The sequence below is a fragment of the Anas platyrhynchos genome, chromosome 1 (assembly GCF_047663525.1).
Source record: "Anas platyrhynchos isolate ZD024472 breed Pekin duck chromosome 1, IASCAAS_PekinDuck_T2T, whole genome shotgun sequence".
Lineage (NCBI taxonomy): Eukaryota > Metazoa > Chordata > Aves > Anseriformes > Anatidae > Anas > Anas platyrhynchos.
Genome location: NC_092587.1, coordinates 121,259,379 through 121,281,465, shown reverse-complemented (window position 1 = coordinate 121,281,465; position 22,087 = coordinate 121,259,379). Strand labels below are relative to the sequence as shown.

Here is a 22,087-nt window from a genome sequence, read left to right as displayed (position 1 = left end):
CTAGCTCTTTTTCACTTTCCACAGGTGTCATGGTTTCTTTGAGAAACTTAAGAAATTACAGGGTATTGTTTGAAATTGTGGATGCAAAAACGTTGTGGCACTGTAAATTTAGAAGGTAGCATTCTGCTGATGCAAGTTAAGAAAATAATTGGAATTGCTGTTTGAAGGTTTGGTGTTTGTTTTGTTTGTTTCTGCATACTGAATGACACCAAATGCTATTTGCTTCTTTTTAAGAAAGATAGAATTATTCATTCTAAATAGAAAGATGTAAGCAGCATTATGAGAAAAATATGGAATCATAGAATCATCTAGGTTGGAAAAGACCTTCAAGATCACTAAATACAACCATGTAATATTCCATCTTCTAGCGTGTACACAAAGACAGTCATTTGAAAGTGAAGAGATATTGCAATCAAATGACTGTTACTTGCTGTAAAATATGGCAATTATTATTGCATTGCTTTGAACTGTAAAATGCATATTTTAAAACACATGATTTTTGTATAGGCTTCGCATAATAGACACATTGTAATTGTGGTAAACCATGCTTGTTGCATAACAGATATTTTACAGAAGCAGATAAAGAAAAAACATTTAACGTAAGTATTTCATATGTCACTATTGTAGATATATGCAGTACTAAATAATGTGCAGGACACAAAACCTAGCAAGATCTATATGTTGTTGTTGTTTGATTGATTTTTAATGTGTATAGTGTATATGAAACATAGGAAATTGCATGTGTGAATTTCTGTTCAGTCATTTTCAATTGGGAATGCACCATGGTTCCTTATATACCTGTTATTTCAGCCTTGGATTTCATGCATATTTAAAAAAATATAATTTCTAATAATGGGAAGCCTCATGAAAAAGCTGCACTCACTTGAGTTAGTACAATAATAGTAATCCCTGTTTTTCTTTGTTTGTTTTTGTTTTGTTTGTTGTTTTTGTGAGAGGTGAGGAGAATGTTTACAAAGGCTTTTTTTTTTTTTTTGAAATTAGAATTAATTGTAAGAATATGATTAGCATTCCCAGTAAACCATATAACTGAGCCTATATTATTTAGAAAGATTGCTTCTGCTTTCATATTGTATATATTAATCATCATCCAATGAGGATAATAATTAGTATTTAGAGGATTGCTTTAACTAAACTTTCTGGGTTTAACAGTTTACTAGACTTTACTTATCTACCAACATGTTGAGCAATCAGTAAGAACAGCCTTTATCAGTGTTACAATCTATGTTTCCTGTTGTAAAGAAGATAGGGAGATAAAGTTCAGCATCTGTAAATATGAAAAATAGTGTCCATGAAATTAATGACGAGTTAGTTTTATGTAGTGTGGAATTACGTAAGCATAAAGCTCTTCTACTCAAAGATTAATGGAATTTGGCTTCATCATTTCTTATTTTATTGTAAACAAATGGCTCACACAACTCTACAATGTGTTTGGCCGAAATCTAATGAGAATTGGCCTACTTAATCCTTGTGGTCAGGATTCTATTTCATATAAGTAATTTTCTGTTTTATGGATAAATAAACATATCTTTTCTAAAATAACCAAGAATTTAAGGTGCTCAACAGAAATGTGTTAAAGAGGTCAGGAAGTGGTCAAAAAATTGTACTTTGTAGTGTCTTCTTCAGGGAGCGCATATTGTAGAATAATCTTGATTTTGTGTACATGCATGTGTTGTTTCTTTGTGTTGCCTTTTTGTCTTGAGTTACAAAGATCAAATGTATAGTTATGTGGCAGTAAACTTGATTAAAAGGTTTCTATTGAGGTAGAAGTGTGATGTTGAGTGATAAAAAATGGATACTTGTCAGATACTTGCCTTTACATTTTCCTAACTGTGTTTGTAGGAAATGCTACAGTAAGACTGTATTAGGACTGATAAAACGTCTTTGATTAATTTCATATTATTGTCATACCAGATGTAATATAGATAAAAGTAATTTTTTCTGTTAAATACAGAATAACAAATTTTGTAATGAATGATGGTCAGGAATCCCTCGGTAGGGTGCATGTGTATAACTTCTGTACTCTTGGCTTATCTTCACATAAGAAAAATGCATTCTTCCAGATTTAACATGATTTTTAAATGAATCTACATAGGATTAGCCTGCTGAAGCATGATAGAGAACTTAAAAGTTAACCCTGTTGAGCGGTCTTTTCACTGTAGTTTCTTGTAGATTTCTATAATAAAATCAAAGTTAGCTCACAGTTAAAGGTTCAATTATAAATTCATGTATATTCCAGGAAATGTTGTTAAATTAGCTTCCTGGTAGCTAAAAGGGTAAAATCTTTGAATTTTAATGAAGTTCTGTATTCAAAATGAGGGTATGTAGTGCTAACCATCATTTTTTTTTTGGGGGGGGGGGGAGGTTGGGAGGGGGGGGGGTTGGTGGATGTGTCTTTTCAAATATTTTGAAAAGCTGGTGAGTTCCAAGCTGAGAGATGCAAACATACAGGGAAATAAAGTAATTTATTTTTCACTTGTGCAATGCTGTTTGACTCTAAATAGGGAAGTATAGCTTTTAAATAGTTTAACATTTAAAGAAAAAAGAAAAACAGTACACTGAGCTTCTCTTGTACCTGAACAATATATATTGCCATTAATGGGTTACAGTGGAGTAAACGTGTGCCTTAAGAAAATCTGTTAACTACCCTCTTACTCTGTACTAAAGAAAGATGACAGTAGTTTGTAAATTACAAGGTAATTCCTATAATCCAGTTGATTCAATTTCATTTGCCTCTTGAATGAAACGGAACACAGCTAGTTAGAGTATACCTTTTAATACTTTCCATGTGGAGCAATTTGTAAGAGTAGTTACTTGCTTGTGTGACACAACACTAGTATAAAACTGGAGTACCTTTATCTTCAGTAAGCTTGTTTTGTCTTGACAATAATAGAATATGACTTGAAATTTTATGATAAAGAACATTTAACTGATGGAAGTATCTTTCACCACAGCATATTACATTTAGAGAACACAACAGCTGGAGAATTTTTAAAGAAATTTTAAGACTTTAGCTGCTAAGACTTGAAACTGAGAGGTTTGCTATGCCATGTACGACAGCATGCTTCTGAGACACAAGAATGCTAATTACAAAGAATGGGCTGCTTTTCTGATGCCTTTTCTTTTTCTCCAGCTTAATCTGATCTGCCTGTCACAGCGCATACGTTTTACTCATATTTCATTCAATAATTTGTGGTTGACTGAAATGAAAGTTCAAAAAGACATTAATTATGCATTGGTACATTGTTTCAGTCATGAGGATTTTTACCAATTATAAAATCATTCTGGTTTCATATTTGAATTTTTCTGGCTTCAGTTCATATGTGTTGAATTTTGTTTTTGTCCATTATATCAAAGACATCTTAGTAGCCCAAATGTTTTCTTTATGAAGGAATTTTAGGTAGTATAACAATATTACCTACTCAAACAAACAAACAAACAAAGTTCCCTAGAAACTATGACCAATTAGGTTTTCTCTCACTGGAGCAATAATACTTATTATATGTATAAATGCCTGCATTTTATATTTTTCGTATTTATCACTTGAGAACCATTTTAAGGAACTTTAGGACTGGAAATCATCTCGGAGTACAGCTTAACCTACTGTGTTAAGGGTATATCAACTGTGACTGTGTGTACATGACTTCTGAGCTGGCTATACTTTTTCTAGTGTCTTTAAATGTCTGTCACACAGCTTACCCAAGCTGTTCACCTGGCAAATGATTTCCAAGTGTAAGTCACATTTTACACCCACTTTAAATGTGCAGTATTATCCTAAACCTAATAGTGAATACTATTTATACAAAGATACAGAAGGAAAAAAAAAAAAAAAAGGAAAAAAAAAAAGAGTTACTTTACTCCATCCTTATTTGTAACTTATCAATATTGGTGGCTTTTCTGCTGAATTTACAGAAGACATGCCTTTCCCTTCTGTTCTCTTTCCCATCCTATTCCTCATTAAATGGTTTATATTGTTGTGGTATGCATTCTTGGAGAGTAGTGGCAATTGTCCTAACACTCCAGGGAGCCCATGGGGAAGTTTTGGGAATCTGTTTTCCATGATCGCCTTTAGCAGCTTTATAGGCCAGCATAATAGGAATAAACATTAATCTTTCTATTCCTTATCTGAGACCTTATAGGTTCATCCACAGACAGCAAGTTGCAGGGGAAGCCTGTTGGACTTTCCAGTTTTTAGCTGAATAGGTAGACAAATAGTTAAATAAATAAATAAACAAACAAAAAACCTCAGCCAAAATAAAGCCGAATAGGGCAAATGAAGAAAAATCACCAGTGCTTTGTAAAAAATCTTAAAAATTTTGGGCCATTTTAAAATTTGAATAAAGTAAGTGAGAGCAGGGAAGGTTAGTGAGTAACTTGTTTATGTGAGTTGGATTAGGAAATTGACTGACATGGATATGTTTGGCATTGCTTCTTCTTGGGACTGTAGTCCAAGTTTTGCATGTATTAGCAGAGTGCCAGGAACTCTAGTTTTGTGTCAGCTAGAGATTTTGATTGTGCATGGGTGTATTTACTTGTGTAGTAGGTGGCTGGTATCTGGGTGATATACTGGCATATGCTCTGAGCTTATTCCCCATGCCAGTTTCCACAGGAAAAAAACTCCACGTGAACTAGATCAGACCTTGATTTCTGTCCCAGTGTGTACCAACAGGTCTGTATCTAGCCAATAGAAGTTTCTAATAGAAGCAAGCTAATTTCATGAAATGTTTATGTCATGGATAAGTGCAGAAAACAATACAACTGTAAACAAAAAAGCCACTGTTGAAGGTGAATAGCCATATTTGCCATATTTACATTTTATCACCCAGCTGTAAGGGAGAAGGGAGGGCTGTGATGTCATCACATTAGGGTATTGAGATTTGATGAAGAACATTGAGAACATTCTGAATTAAGGGGTATTTTCTGTTTTGCAAATCTTCTAGGTCTAGAAGATCTGCTGGATATATTTTTTTAGCTGTTACTTGAAAGACGGAAATAAGAAAGTGTCTTTATGGAGTAAAGCTGGCTGAAAAATGTTGCTAAGACATCATACCAGGCTGATAGTAATAGCATGGGAGACAGCTTCAAAAATGGAAGCTGGCAACAGCACTGGTCATCCATTTATTTGAAATAAGCTGTTTGTGGTGGTAAAAATTCTCTTCTTACACTTTTGAAGAAAAGTTAGGGAAAGGGAGTATCAATCATTGGACAGTGATGTCAAAGTTGCCACCATAAAGTGGTGACATTCTTCTGAGAACACAGTTTTGAAGGGAGAAGAAAAAAAAGAGTGGTTCTGGCCACTCTAAGGCATCTGCCTTAGAAGAGTGAAGACATTTTCGGAGCTTTGTTTCCTGGTGGTCACAGCTAATTCCTAGGGCCAAAATGTGATCCTCATTTTACTTTTTACAAAATTGTTCTCACTGCTGTTTCCATAGTTTCCCAAGTAACAAGAGCCTTTGGAGTTACAGTCATTATCTAGTTTAGGACAATACTAAAGAAAAGGAACCGTGCCCTAGATTGTAGATTTCCCTCTTGTAGAATTCCAGTATTCATCAATCCTGCCTATGTGTATATTAAACCAACAATTTTGAATTCTTTCAATATTAAGTATATTATTATGTATGAACATATTATAATGTCATTTTAAATTGCAGCATTTTGAAGTGTACCACTTTCATACATCAGCTCTGAAGAAGGTGCACAAACTGATATAATCTTTTAACCTCACGTTAGTACTGTCCCTCTCTATGAAATAGGTTTGCTACAAGAGATACGATATTTGTAGCCAACTGTAAATTTATAAAGGTTTCTCTAAGCAACTTATAAGTATATTTATGTACATATAGATGTATATTATGTCCTGTACAAACATGATTAGTGTTTGAGGACCAAATATTATTTCAAGCAATGTTGCATTACAATAAATGAACATTCATTGACATGCTAAGGTTACTCAAATATGTTCATTTGCATAAAATAGCATTCTAGAGCACAGTTTGTCTTGCCATGGAATGCAAAAACATTTTTAAAAGCTATACATAATATTTACGTTTACAAAAAAAAAAAAAAAAAGTAGAGCCCTTAGGTGTGAAAACTGGGATGAACTCAAGCCCAGAGGTGACAACTTTAAATTAATTACTTCCTTGGAAGAAGAAAACATAGATGTATTGCCTTTCCAAGGATGAGCTATTCCACACATAGTAAAAATGAATATTAGTGTCTGCCTTTTTGCATCATTTTGAGCTTCTAGCATAATAAGGTTGCAACATTCTCATAATGTGTTAGTGTTAGTTTTCTTCTTAAATTAGCTTCACACTTTCTACACATGAAAACTAAATCTGAGATGTGTAGAGAAGAAATGTTAGGTCTCTTTAGTATAACTCTTAGATTTCTAAGGCCCATCAAACTTGAAAAATGAACAATATAAATAATCAAATCAGATTAATAGCTTGATATGTTTGAAATTAATTTATATTAAAAAAATCTTTATTCTACATCTAATAAGAGAACTAGATAAATAGGACATGTATTTCTAGCTGATCTTGTTTCATGAGCAACAACTCTTGTCTTTTAGAGATGACTCCAGGATGGTTACTCATATGTGTTTGAACATGGGCAGAAAGAAGTCTAAATTTTCATATTTCCTGTCCTAGCAGTAGTCATTTTCATATTGAAAATGATTACCTATTTATATATTGTAGGGGGATTAAGTAAAATGTCTTTTTTATTTATATTTATATATTTATATTTTATGTTCTATAAAGTACAGTTTTATACTATGAGAGCAATATTTAGGGTATCCACCTAAATCTCAGAATCATTCAGGTTGGAAAGAACCTCTAAGATCAACTAGTCCAACCTTTAACCTAGTACTAAGAAATCCACCACTAAACCATGCTATGAACTTCTACATCTGCACATTTCTTGAAAGTCTTCATGGATGGTGGCTCAACCACTGTCCTGGGCAGCCAATTCCAATGCCACAGAGCCCTTTCAAAGTATGAATTTCTTCTAAAATACAACCTAAACTTCCCCTGGTGCAACTTGAGGACATTTCCCCTCATCTTATCACTTGATGCTTAGGAGACGGGCCTGATCCCCACACTCGCCTCCTCTAAGGTAATTGTAGAGTACATTGAGGCTTCTTTTCTCCAAGCTAAACAACCAGAGCTCCCTCAACAGCTTGTAAGTCTTGTTCTCTAGACCCCTCACCAGCTTTATTGCCCTTCTTTAGACACATCCCAGCACCTCAATGTCCTTGTAATGAGGGGCCCAAGAATTTATATAACTAATAGCCTTGAAAATATTGTGCAGTACCAAGAAATCAAGCTATTTTATTCCCTTGCCTGTTATTGCTAAAAAACATATCCTGAAAGACACATCTAAGAGCATTGTTAAAGATTTACTTAAGGGTAGAATTGAATCAAATTAATTCCTTTCATTGCTACTACTAGTTCTGCAAATGTTAGGTAAAAATGCTGTGGAAGAGCACACGCTGAAATTGAATATCACTTCATCTTTTTGTTTAAATAATGCCAATATGAAAAGTCTGTAAAACTGAGGTAGGGCATTTGAAATAAATTAATTTTATTTAGCAGTACAGTTCCGCTTGTCCCCTTCCATCAATAGCTACCCTTTCAAAACACCCCCAAAACTTATTTCCAAGAGACTAAGACAAATCTTTCTTCATCATCAGGGATATGCAATTCAGTTAAATGATAGGCAGCTATGTCCTAATCAGGAGAGAAGAATCTTTTTTATTTTGAAGCCAAAATATAACTTCTGATGCTTGGCAGCAGATTTAGTGGGTGGTGTAGCAGACATGGGATGAAAAGTAATTTTAAGGAAAGGACAAGGCAAGGGGACAGAGAACAGAAATTTCAGTTTGTGGCTGACAAGATAGTAATATATTCTCATCCAAGTGAGCAGAGAGAAGTATATTTTGAGTGTAAGGAAGGGGCTTTCACAACTGGCAGCTCTTGAGGACATGATACAAAGTATAAGATTAAAAGGGAATAGCTTGCAACACTGGTTTGTTAAGCAGAATTTTAAAGCCTTTTAAATATTGCATAAGAAAATTACACACACAAGAGAAGCAACTTCTTTACATCACTGAGTAGAAGTAGGACAAGATACATAACTGACTGGATTACAAAAGAATAATCAAGTCTGGAAGAAAAACTGATTATTTTGGCATATCGTGTAAGCTGGAAGGAGACCTGAAGGACACCTGTGAAAAGCTCAAGTGTAATTTTCATGTACATTATAATTTAATAATTCTGCTATTAAATACAGATATTTCTATTTTAAACAAACGAGCAAACAAACAAAGAAAACTACTAGAGATAAATATTAGTCTAAGAAATGGTTTTGTTGTTATTAAGGAATGGATACAAAGAAAATATATTTTTTTTCTTTAAGTTCTGTGCGACTACATGTAATAGAAAGTACACAGCTTTCCATACTTCCAATACTTCCATATGCAGAAAAAAAATAATCAAGAAAAGCTCAAAAAAAATAATTTACAGTGATTCTGTTTGAATTTACAATAGCTGGCATGAAGGATGCTGGTCCTAACTAATGGTCCTAACCATTAATGAGAGATGCTTGACCATAACTGTCAAGAGTTAAGAGAATCAAGAGAAGACAGTGGACATTAAATGTTTATATAAATGCATTTGTATGTTCAGAAGATTTCTGCTTAGTCCTATTTGTTGCTGGCGATTTCCCTCTGAAGTGCTGAACAAACTTATTTTTTTTTTGTTTCATGAGATCTGACAAGATCATGACCTGATGGTTGCATGAAGCAGGCTAAGGGTTTTTCTGTCAATGAAACCACAGAATTAGATGATAAAGAAATACAGGCCTGAAGTCAAACCAGATTTATCTGCTAACAAAAGTGATGTGCTCTGGCCCTGAGAAAAGACTTCAAATGCATTAAAATTATCAATGCAAGTTAAGAAATGTAGTTGTGTAAAGTAGGTGCGTATATATACACTCATGTTTGCAGTGGTCTTCTTTGTTTTGAGTCATTGGCAGAGTTGTAATGATGTCACATTATGAATTGAGATGTCTTACGTGAGGGAAAAGATATCATCTTGGAATATTTTTGTGTTACAATAAACATTTTCTGGGATAGAGAGCAGAAGTACCTATTTCTAGTGCCTGTTTTTAAATGTGTGTAGAAAACAGAAACAGATATAATGTCCTGTGAGTATTTTCTGTTTGGCAGTTCTGATATTTATAAGAATGTTGTTTAAAAATTCAGACATGGAAAAAGGCACACTTAAAAGCCACAGTGTAAAAACAAAGCAACAGAAACAAAAACAAAACCACAATGCACACAAAAGCAACAGTTGTAATCAACATCAGATTCCAAAAAGACAGTCTGGATAACTGCAAATTTACATTTTTACTTTGCTACCTGCAATTATATCTAATGTATTCGTTTATACTTCTCCCTTTTGAAAAGGGTAACGTCAAGATGTGTGGGAAGAGATGGTTAGGCCATTAAAGGCTTAACAGAATGCAAATAGAACTTGCCATGACAATAAATGTTGTCATGCCAAATTTCTTGTCAACATAAAATTCCGAAATATTTGACCTGATTTCATCTACCTTGGGAGTGGTACCAGATTAAATGAAAGATGTCTGGATTTGTTTCCTAACTAATGTTTGAAGATTGCCCTTTTTAGTGCTGGCTCTTGCAGTCTAGTGACTTTTAACTTTAGATGTTTTAAGAAGACATCATTTTACATTGCCATAAGCTCTGGCCTGTTAGTTTAGGTGACATAAATGGTGTGCTAAATTGCAATCTCATGATAGGTTCTCTGCATTCAAACACAGGGATTCCGTTAGGGTAGCAAATTCATTGTCAGTGATCAGCAAAATCTACAAATATGTGGTAAATGTTATTTACACACTGCTAGCAGGGTGGGAACGGGGGTATGGGGAAAGGAGATGACTGTCAGTAACCTTGCTAACCAGCTTCTGAGAGTGACTGATGAAGTCTTAGTTTAATCATTCCCGTCCATTGATAGCAAAGTTACCAGGTTCAGTTTTCATCAGATCAACAAGTTAGCAGCACAGCCAAACTGTCTAAAAAAAGAAGTTTATGCTCTTACTCTGTTCTATTTTTTCCCTATTTGTAATAGAAAATAAATAAAAAGGCCTATTTCCAGCCACTTTCACGTTGCACCATTTCTGGCATTTATGAAGACTCATCTGCTTCTATTGATTGATGCAAAAGTCTGAATTCTAAGAAATAAACCTTACTGCATCTGTTCACTGAAGCATTTGACAGGTGCAAGAGTACCAGAAATGGGCTTGGACTAAGCAAGCACCACTCAGGGGTCAGAAAAACATGTGAGGAAAGAGGTGAATAAATCATCTCCTTTTCAGCATGAGAGATATTTCCATCATTGCCCATGATGTTTCAACCTTGTTTTCCAAGGTCTACTCCCTGGTAAATAAAAATCTTAGGGGAAAAACAAACAAACAGAAGAAAGAATGAAAGAGAAGAAAAAAGGCAAGAAATGCCAAAGCCCCTAACGTTCTGCTCTATACATTAGCAAATTAAATTATAACAGTAGGCTTATTTTCAGTTATGCAAATTCATCACATTTGAAACAGAAACACCATTCTACAAGTTAAAGAAAGTTCAAGAACCGTTGTTGTGACTTTAATCTGCTTATGTATATTTTTTTTTCAGAGAGCTAATGCTTTTGAAGATTTGATAACTTTTGAAGTGACTTCTGAGTATCCCCGAGGTTAAGAACTAGGTTCTATCTTGTAGATTTCCTTGGCAAGAGAATAAATTCACAGTAAAATTAGGCTGTAATACCTTGAGAATGAGAATACTTGAAATAAATTGTCTTTGTGCTAACCATCCAAATACATTATATGGATAAAGACCTGAGGTGAGACTCATCTATAAAGTCACTATTTCTTATCAGGGTTAAGGCTTAGAGGGAACAAAGCCCCAGGCTTTATATTTTTGACAGTGCAAATGAATAACCAAAGCAACCATTCATCCATGTTTTTACTGAGTATAAGCTGACAGAATATCAAAACTTATACAACTTCAAGGAGTAATATTAAACATTACTTCTAGGAATATATGTTTAGTAAAGAGTTCAGCTGAAAAAATACACTGAAAGATCCTCCTTGAGCAGAGAATTGCCAGGTTCATTTGCTAAGAAAAGTGTTTAAATAAAACATTTCATTTAGGGAACTGCCTGTTGAAGGTGTTATGTAAATAATAGTATGACCTAAACTATCTAAAAATATGTAATGCCATTTAAATATGTGCACAAGATATTCCCTACCAAATAAGATAACTTTTTCACAGAAAGGTAAATCCTCAGCTATGTAGTTCATTTTGGGTTTCAAGAAAAAAAGCTTGATTTCCTAAAACTGTTATGAGGCAAAAGAGAAATGGATCTAAACATTCAAAGGGATAAAAATGTAAATAGGAATTAAGATTTTCTTACAAAAAAAAAAAAAAGGCACCCTTATAGATCAAAATACTTGATGTCAAAACAATAAACAAAGTAACTTGACCTAAAAGCTTTGCTTGTGGTGTCAGAGTCAGGAATTAGAGTATTTTTAAGCAATTTGTATGAAGAACCAATGAATTTTTATGCAAAAGACAGAAGAAAAATGCAAGTAGACTGTAACTTCTACATTATGGTAATTATGAAGTACAGAAAATTGATTTAGGAAAGTTAAGATTGCAAAGGAAAAATCTGTTGTCAAAAACACTAAAGAAAGCTTTAAGTCTATATGGAAAAAGAGCTCTCAGGAGAAATATAAATGTGTAAGTTGCTGGAAGAGAATACTGCAATGACAAGTAACAGTAAAGTTCCACAAACCTACTGGTTATACATTAGGAAAACTAATACTTTAATAATACTACTAACTAATAATTAATTAAACTAATACTTAATACTTTCCCATATTAAGCATGTTGGAGACATGCTTCCAGTTGATCATTTTCTTAGAGATGCGGAATGATACTAAAAAATATGTGTCCTAGGGATAAAAAGTAATTAAGCAATTCTAATACTAAAAGCAGGCATTTTCACCTCATTCTTTTTCTCTCTTCATGGTGAGAACTAGCCATTTCTTCCTGTGCTTTGGTTTCTGTGTCTCAGTCCAGTCTTTTAACTTTCCCTATTAGGCAGCTTAAATTCCCAAGAAGCCTTTGAGAAGAGATCTTAGATTTTTTGAAAACTAGTGTACTACATGAACCAGATGTACTTTGTTCATATACCTGTTGACTTGGTCAGAGAATTCAAATAAGTTTGTGTGTTGGGCCTTCTTTTCCTTTTTGTGGTTCTTAATAATTTTCCTTAGAATAGATAAATAAACTCACCATCTGTAATTTCTCAGCTCATCCCAGAGACCTGTCTAAAAATTGGCAGCACATTCTTTGCCTTTTCATTTCTTTGTAGCTGAAAGTTACAAAGAATCTAAGCAACAGGTCATGCACTGGTATGAAAGCTACCATGCTTTCATGCATGAGTTCCTTTTGAAATCTGGGGCAGAGACACTCTTGCCTATGTGATTTGTTCTTTCTTTATCAGTCTGCTCCAAAAACTTCCTGCCAACACCTCCATTTGAGAGACTCCCTTTGACTGTTCCCCTCAGGACAAGCTCTGTTGTGGATATAGGAAGCCCCCTAAACTCCACTCCAGTGAGCTCTACTGCAAAGAATTAATTCAGCTTTTTTACTGTAGCCTTATCTTAATTTAGCACTCTTTTTCCACCCTGATCATTCATCAGCCCTTCTGAGTCTGGCAGGCTGCCAGTTTCAAATCTGTTTGACAAGATTTTACTAGTAGTTTTTAAAGTCTTAATCAAGCTGTCACTCAAGAATTATTTATTTATTTTTTCTTTGCACGAGTGTTTTTGAAGGTTTGGGGGCAGGGATGTGGCCTTACTAATTTTCTGCTTAAATAACAATTCATGGTCTTTTCTATTTCTCTTGTATAGGACATTCACTCTTGAAAGAAGTGTTGATTTATATTAGTAATTATTTGTGCTGCTGTTTAATCAGTTACTATTTCCATCCTTTTAAGTTTTGTTGTTGTTTGTTTTGTTTTGCTTTTAATACTCCATAAATTTAAGGTTCGGCTTCTAATATAGTATATTTTCATTGAGATTTGTTGATATTTGGAATACATTTGTTTTTGGTCACTACTTTTTAATTAATTGGTTTTCAATCATTCTTCTGCTTATTATTTTTTTCTTTCTGAAATGAAATGTAGGGGATTAATCTTTCTATTTCTTTTCTCTCTTTCTCTTTCTCTCTTTTCATTTTCTTTCTTTTCTTCCCTTTCTTTCTGTTTCTTTCTTTCTTCTCTTTATTTTCTTTCTTCTTCTTATTGTCCCTACAATGATATTCAATTCGATGTCATCCTGGTACTTAATACAAAGTTGCTGTTCAATGATAACATCTTAAAACAGACTTCGAATATTTTTCAGATTTAAATAAAGAATAGGTTGATCCAGTTATGTCACCTTGTAACATTTACTCAGGTCTACAGGTAATAACGGTAGTTCCTTATTAACACATTTTCTAGTCTTAGAGATCCTCTAGATTATGTCACTATACTACAGTATAATGTTCTGTAGTCATTGTTACCATCCTCTGTAATATGGTCCTTCCTTTCTCGATAGGGAAACTTAACCTGCAGGAATTTGGAGATGTATGTGATGTCTATTTATTGTAAACAATTTAAATTGTGCTGTTCTTCAGCTTATATTATCTGTCATTCAGATAGTTTTATTGACTATCATTACCTTTTTTCTTACTGATTACGTCCTTTCCACAAAGTTTCTCATTAGGAGCTAAGTCAATATCGTAATTTAAATTCCTGTATTCCAGCTCACACATTGTATTTTCAGACTTATGTTTGTATAGAAGCACATATCACAGAATCATAGAATATCCTGAGTTGGAAGGGACCCATTGACACAGTCAATGATCGATGAAGGATCATTGAGTCCAACTCCTGGCTATGCACAGGACCACCCAAAAATCAGACCATGTGTCTGAGAGCCTTGTCCAAAGGCTTCTTGAACTCTGTCAGGCTCAGTGCCATGACCACTGCCCTGGGGAGCCTGTCCCAGTGCCCGACCGCCCTCTGGGTGCAGAGCCTTTCTCTAACCCCCAGCCTGACCCTCCCCTGTCCCAGCTCCATGCCATTCCCTCGGGTCCTGTCGCTGTCCACAGAGGGCAGAGCTCAGCGCCTGCCCCTCCGCTCCCCTCGTGAGGGAGCTGCAGGCCGCCATGAGGCCTCCCCTCAGCCTGCTCTGCTCGGGGCTGAACAAACCAAGGGACCTCAGCCGCTCCTCATACGTCTTGCCCTCTAGGCCCTTCACCATTCTTGTAGCCCTTCTTTGGGCACTCTCTAATAGCTTTATTTCCTTATACTGTGGTGCCCAAACCTGCACACAGTACTCGAGGTAAGGCCTCAGGTAACGATTTGGTTATTTGCCTTTATAAACCTTGTGTAAATGGAACTTTATTGTTGACATTTTCTTTTGTTGTTTTCTACCTGAGTTTTATAGGCTTTTGTTGTATCCTACAATTTGACTGCATTGTTAAGCAATGTGATATCCCAAGCTGTGGGGTATTTGTTTGTTTGTTTTGTCTTTAATTGAAAACTTTTATTTTAGGTTCCAGGTGACAAGTTCTGCTTTGCTATAGGGGGATCTTCCCTTCTTGCATAAGTCATCTCTGTTCTATACACATATATATATATATATTTATATATATATATATATATATATTTAAGTGACTAAACTCAGAGTCATGTGCATACCAGAATCCTTTAAGGGATATTCAAAGGGTGTCTTTATCTCATTGATATTAATTTTTATAGACCTTGAAATACTGAATCATAGAATCATAAAGGTTGGAAAAGACCTCCAAGATCATCTGGTCCAACCATTCCCCTACCACCAATGTCACCCACTAAACCATGTCCCTCCCCGTCCAACCTTTCCTTAAACACCTCTAGGGACGGTGACACCACCACTTCCCTGGGCAACCCATTCTAATGCCTGACTGCTCTTTCTGAGAAGAAATGTCTCCTAATTTCCAACCTGAACCTCCCCTGGCACAACTTGAGGTCATTCCCTCTAGTCCTATCACTAATTACCTGTGAGAAGAGGCTGACCACCAGCTCCCCACACCTTCCTTTCAGGTAGCTGTAGAGACCAGTAAGGTCTCCCCTGAGCCTCCTCTTCTACAGAATAAACAACCCCAGTTCACTCAGCCGCTCCTCATAGGACTTGTGTTCTGGGCCCTTCACCAGTTTCGTAGCCCTTCTCTGGACACGTTCCAGGGCCTTAATGTCCTTCTTGTACTGAGGAGCCCAAAGGCCGTTCTACAGACTGGAAAACTACAATTCAAAACAGTATTCAAAAACAATAAATTGTATACTTGTCAAATTAGCCTGAATAAAAGAATGGATAAGTTAATTTAGGATAGATAAATTAGAATGGATAAGTTAATATAAGTTAAAATATCCAGTGAAGATTTAAGGACATTAATGAAATTAAAGCCAAACAGATGCAATTTTGATAGAAATAGGTATAAAAATGAAGTCACATATGGAGAATAAGGAACTGCAACAAGGAAAGCAGTGTCTTTGAGAAGAGCTGGGGTCATAGCAGAAAAGAAAAGCAGTTGGAACTCCCCAAACCAATGTTGTGGTAAAACAGAACTGCTAGTGTATACTCTCTAGTGTATACATGTAATTCATAGAAGTGTGAGTAGAAGGATGGAGGTTATTTTAATTTCATATAGTATACAGACAAACTGGAATACTGCAAGCAGTTCTTGTCTATGCATTTATAAGAGGTGCTGAACAACATTTTATGCTTGCAAAAAATAACCACGGGAAATATTTGTGTTGTGAAGATTGTGCCATATGATGAGAGACTTTGGGCTCAATCTTTTTTGCTTATCTGAACAAGATCAAAGGACTAATTTTATTAACATTCATGAGTATGTTCTAAACACAGGAAAATCATAACTGCTTAATGTTTAGTCTATGAAACCTGTCAGAGAAAAGACATTACAACATCTTTTGTTTGGAAGTTGAATGGTTGAATGAAATTGACTGCTGGTGATTATCTTCAAATTGAGACTTGAGGTCTGTCTGGGAGATATGCTTTAGCAAAACCTATATTACTTGACTGAAATTTTACATAACAATTCTGTGTAACTGAACAGAATTTAAGTTCTGTAATATATAAAATATTGTATGAATTTATTCTTATTTCTTTTTCTTGATATAGTAAAAATATAAAAATATTTTCATTCTGATATGGACTGCCTTCAGTTCAAGGATCTGGTTATCTATGCCTCCTATGGTTACTGGTTGTAAGCACTTCCCGGTCCTAGCCTTAATTGTAACATTCATGCATATTTCAATTCTTTAAAGGTTTCTTAGTCATCAGTATCAGGATAATTTAAAGTCTATTGTTATAACTTCATGAGTGTGTACATGATATTAATAGTCTTCTCTGGCTTCATTATTTATCTCTGGATTTCAAAGGGGAGGAGGGAGATAGAAATTCCTGAATGGGGAGCACACAGCTTTCTTCTCTGAGCTTGTAGTCACTCAGTCTCATAGGACTTAACGCATCTCAGTTTTTGTATATATTATCAGAATTTCCCATCCCTCATTTTTGGACTAGGTAATACAAAGTACTGAAGGGAATTAAATCCTCTGTATTTATGGCCAGTTTATCTTGCAACTAAATGTGGGATTAAATTTGTTTGTTTGTTTGTTTTTATCATTGTCTTTGTTGAAGGAAAAAAGTTATAAGTCTGAAACAATGTGCTATTCTGGGAAACAAATTTGCCAAAGAGCTGTTTTCTTTCGATTTGTATATATATTGATTTTGTTATTATTTTGAACCCTGACAAGAAAGGATTAGATAGGGAGGTTTGTTGACAGCAATTAAATCAGTTCATGATTTGCTTTGTCTCCACATGAACAATGACGAGCAGTTCTGATAAAAGTCAGAATATCTCATTGATTTGAATGCTGCTAGGAGTGATCACCTCAGGAGATGATTTTTAAAGCATTTTATTCTCTTATACATAGGAGGAAGTTCTTCAAACTGCAAAGTGTGGTTTTCCTTAAAGATTAACAGCATACCTGCAGCACCTGAAAGAACGATAGATGTAAAATGCAGAGCTCTGGTAAGATTAATTTAAATGCTTAATTTTGTTGTACTGCATTAGAAGAAAAACAAAAAATTGTATTGATTGGTTGCTATCACAGAGAACTAATCAGTTTTACTAAGTGACCGCACACAACCACTTTTTGCATAATAAAGCTCAGCAGTTACTAGGACCTCATTTAAGCTCACTGATATGAACTAAAATTAATGCTTGAAAAAAAAATATGGTTTCTTTAATGCATTTGCATAATTATATTTTTCTTCTGCTAGGGTATACTTTTAATTTTGGATCTTAGATAAAACTGAATTCTATAAAATCTTCAAGCAGTTTACATACTGACCACAGCAGAATAAGTCTCTTTTGGTACCCTCCTTTCTTATGGATGAATGCTGTCATTTAGATTTCATTAATCATTGGAATGTACTTAATCATATTTTTATTGGTAGAGAAATGTATATTTTCATGCTCAAAAATATAATAGTAATTTTTGAAGGATAACTGCATAACAGAAATTGTGTGTTTTAAAGCACTTAAGTATATAAAGATAAAATAACTTTTTATTTTGAGAGCCTAACATTGTAGTTATATTCTTAAAATCGATATTTACCTTATCATCTAGAAGCTCTGCATTCTTTTTGAATTGTAGGCAGCTAAGAAGTACTAACTTTAGTGATGGATGCTGGTAACAAGTTATATAAATAGAAATGACTGGTAGAGTGTTTTCCTGCAGATTTTTTAAAATTATTTTTTAAAGAAAAAAAAAGAAAACTGTTGAAAGCACCAGGGTATTACCTCTTCCAGTAACAGATGCTGGGAAAGGAGTGGAGTCCCCTAGTTGATTTTGCATTGACATCTGTTTATGTGGTGAAAAACACAAAAGAAAGTTGGAAATACAAAAGCTACAATGAAAGAGTTTGTGATTTGAGACCTCTGAAAGAAAAATGTAGGTTTTTGTCATATAGGATCATGCTTTGTCTTGTATTGTTTTCTGATCTGAGACTAATGGTAAAAGGAAAAGCTAAATTTAAATTCTATTTTTAACTTCTATTATATAATACGTTATCAAGGTGCATTTTAACTCTGCCTCACAATTATGAATATAATTCAGAATGAAAACTTGAAAAAAAAACAAACAGTAAAATAAAACAATTTTTTTACATTGGGTGGGGCGCTGAAGTTATTGACTCGAATGGGGAGATTTCCAGTGAAAATGAAGGCAGCAAAGAAGTAGCTATACCCCTTCAGATCTCTATGGGAGATCTAGTAAAATAACCCACTTCTCTTGATGAATTTTGAAGATGGCAGAAAGATTGTTGACTCGTAATACATGTGGTTACTTTTACAGAGTGATCTGAATTGACTGGTTAAGTGCCAGGCAGTTCATTTTGGAGCAGGAGAGCTTTCTGTCTCTAAGTGACTGGGACTATCATAGTTAATGCCTCACTTTAGAATGTTAGTGTGATGCTGAGAAAAAGAACAAATAGAGTCCATGACTGCTAAAGAATGCTCAGATATGTGCAGAAAGCAAATAACATTGGTGCTACTGCTGTTAGAATATTATTCAGAGGTCTGATTCTCATAGGTTAAGAACTGTATTGAAAAACTGGAATAAAATCAAGGGAAACCCATTAAAAACATTGGGGACTGGAAAAGCAGACCTTGTCATATGAGTATTAAGTATCTCTAGGAGCTTAGCTTACAAAAAAAAAAAAAAAAAGAGAGAGAATGAACTCAATCATTTGCTAAATAATATTGAAAAGGGAGGGATAGTCTCAATTTTGCTGACCAACATGCATCATGAAGAGATACTGGACAAAAATTTAAATCTGACAAATATTTAATCTTGAATAGTTTGCCCTAGTAATGAGAACAATAAAACATTGAAAGATCTTACTACTGCAATCATTAGACATTAAAAAGTCTTGTAAAGCTGAGGACTTGAAATTGCTTTAAAAGCTGATAAATCTGTAAAAGACATAAACACCTGGTACATCTGCTACATCAGCAAGTCAGATTTAATGAATACATTGATTTCTTTTTTACCCTGAGATCTGTCTTTTTCCTTCCTGACCCTTGGAAAGAAAAAGATTAGCAACATTAAATTTTAAATACTACTGACACTGCATTTGGACAACAGCTATAGCTGTATCTTGTAGTCAAATGTGATACAAACTCATCCTCGGCATGTCAGAAGTATTTTTCCTTGCTTATTAAAATAATAATAATAAAATTCAATATATTGTCCATCCCTGAAACATCAGAAAATTGCTACAGTAGAGGAAAGTGGCAGGACAGGACAGTTTTCTGAAATGAGTGAGGTGTATATTAAGGTCTTGTTTGTCTCAATGGTAGACATGCAGTAACAGCCTGCAGACTGGGAGGAAGTCCTCAGGGAGGTGAGGCTGGTGGGCATCCAGGGAAAAAAGGGCAGTATGGGATCCTTGTGACATGTGGAACCGTGAGTGTAATAGGCATTAGTAAGACTTCCATGACTTTATTTGCTTATTGAGTCCAGTTTCATGTTTGAGGTTTGGAAATGCTTTAGGCTAACACAGCCTATTGTACTTCATAAAAGAGCATCTATTTGAAATGTAATGCCGTAATGCCTGTGATAGTTCTTATTGTATGAAAAGGGGCGGCAACTTGTGTATTTGCCAGAGCTCAAGATGATTTCTCAACTGTTGATTCAACCCGTGGTGTGATTCAGTGCTTTGAAGGTTGATCCTGTGTTTGAATAATAAACACATTTTCATCTCTTTTTCTTCTTATATGCATTTCTTCAATTTTACTACCAAGGAAATGGTTTTGAAAAAGAAGAAATTGCCTCATCTTTGGGTCTTACTAGTGCTAATAATGTTGCATTCAGACTTTTTGGGACAGTAAACATCTGCCACTTCTCAGCTTTTCTCCCAGATCGTCAGTACTCAATGTATATCCTGTGTTTGAGAAATGCATGGTTCCACTAGTTTGCAAATATTGATTTTAAAATCAAATATTCATTTAAAATCCCTTCATGGTAATTCCAGATGCCTGTATTTGCAAGCAAAGGTTAGATCACAGTCCATTCCTTCTTTTTCATTGATCTTCAACACTGTTTTATTTCTCATTTTTCTTACCAGTGTCTCTGTTCTTTTTCTCCCTTCCCTTCCCTTCCCTTCCCTTCCCTTCCCTTCCCTTCCCTTCCCTTCCCTTCCCTTCCCTTCCCTTCCCTTCCCTTCCCTTCCCTTCCCTTCCCTTCCCTTCCCTTCCCTTCCCTTCCCTTCCCTTCCCTTCCCTTCCCTTCCCTTCCCTTCCCTTCCCTTCCCTTCCCTTCCCTTCCCTTCCCTTCCCTTCCCTTCCCTTCCCTTCCCTCCCCTCCCCTCCCCTCCCCTCCCCTCCCCTCCCCTCCCCTCCCCTCCCCTCCCCTCCCCTCCCCTCCCCTCCCCTCCCCTCCCCTTCTCTCTCCTTTCCCCTCTCCTTTCCCCTCTCCTTTCCCTTCCCCATCCCCTTTCCTATTTTTCCTTTTTCCCTTTCATCTTCCCTCTCCTCTCTTTTCTGCTTCTTATTTTTAATTTGCCAACCTAGGCAGTTCAATACACAATTTTAGATTATATATAAAATCAGTCTATAATGAATGGGATACATTATGAAACACAGTAGTCACATACAAACAACACTTGTACTTTCTGGGGAGACACAACACTTTGAAGTCTATACAACAGATGACAATCAGTCTTGTAAATTCAGACCTTCATATAATTCCTGAATAACACGGAACTGTCCCAGCCTTAGTATTTGTCTTTTAGGTAATTATAGGGAAAGTCATGGGTTGTTCTCCTCTTTTTTTTTTTTTTGTGTGTGCGTGTTTTTGTTTTGTTTTCCTTGAATTCTAAAACTCTGTCTGTCAATTCACCAGACTCTCTGAAAATTCTAGGCTGAATCCATGGGGAATTCTGTAAGTGCAGGTAAGACCAAGGTCTGAACCTACGGATTTGTCTCCAGGTGTTGTCAGAAATAGAAAAAAAAAAACAAAAAACGACAAGACTATGTATATATAGTATAATACTTTCATGGCTTTTAAGGGTTTTCAGTTCAGGGTCTTTGCTGAGCTGCCTGGTGTATCCTTAAATTTATAAATATGCATTAATATTTTCTTTTGACTTTGAATTTGAAGTGTTCACTGACCATAGTGAGGTGCCATCACCTTCTCAATGTGACCATTGAGAGGAGTCATCACCTTCATTTTTAGCTGTGTCCTTTATTTTCATTTGATGCCTCCTAGTTCTTGAAATACAGGAATCATTGAACAGTTAAAACCTATCTACTCTCTCCATGCTACTCATGATTTTGTAGACTTCTATAATATCTCTTCTAAATTATTTCTCTTCAGAGATGAATAGTATGATATGCTATTCATCCTTATTTATGGTTCCCACTTGGAACTTCATATCTTGCTATTGTAGTATTTCTCCAAATGTGATAAGGAAAATAAATGGGTAATGGATAAAACTGGTACAGAAAGGTAGAAACATATTTGGATTTTGTAGGTGCTTGTCCTCTAATTGCTTCTCTTGATGCACTTGTAGTGTGACTATCAAAACTGAGCTTTCAAAGCAGCTCTACCAGTTAGCCTTTTTTGTTTCTATTCAGTTGACATAAGTCAAAGTGAAGATGAGAAAATTAAGTGATACCTTAAGATTAGAAATTTAAATCCTTAAAAATTTCCATGCAACATGAAAAAATCAGTTTTTCATCAATTAAATGACATTTAAAAGTATCAAGTGAAAAGTAGCAAGAGTTGCTAAATTCCACTGACCTTTTAAAGTGATTTGTAACAGAGCAGTTTCTTAAATAAAAAGTCAGTCTACGACAAACTTGCTTGAT

The 22,087-nt window shown here is 35.1% G+C and overlaps 1 protein-coding gene across 4 annotated transcripts in view; it reads left to right on the top strand.

The window, feature by feature from the left end:
• CFAP47 (cilia and flagella associated protein 47) overlaps positions 1-22,087 on the top strand; it is a 300,169-nt gene that overhangs the window by 164,962 nt on the left and 113,120 nt on the right. For all 4 annotated transcript variants that reach the window (XR_005262638.2, XR_011804865.1, XM_038173027.2 and 1 more), the window contains one exon: positions 17,145-17,242. Coding sequence is in view for 2 of the 4 variants with exons in the window: in XM_038173027.2 (XP_038028955.2) it covers positions 17,145-17,242 (98 nt within the window). In the remaining 2 variants the exon portion in view is untranslated. The remainder of the gene's footprint in view (positions 1-17,144; positions 17,243-22,087) is intronic.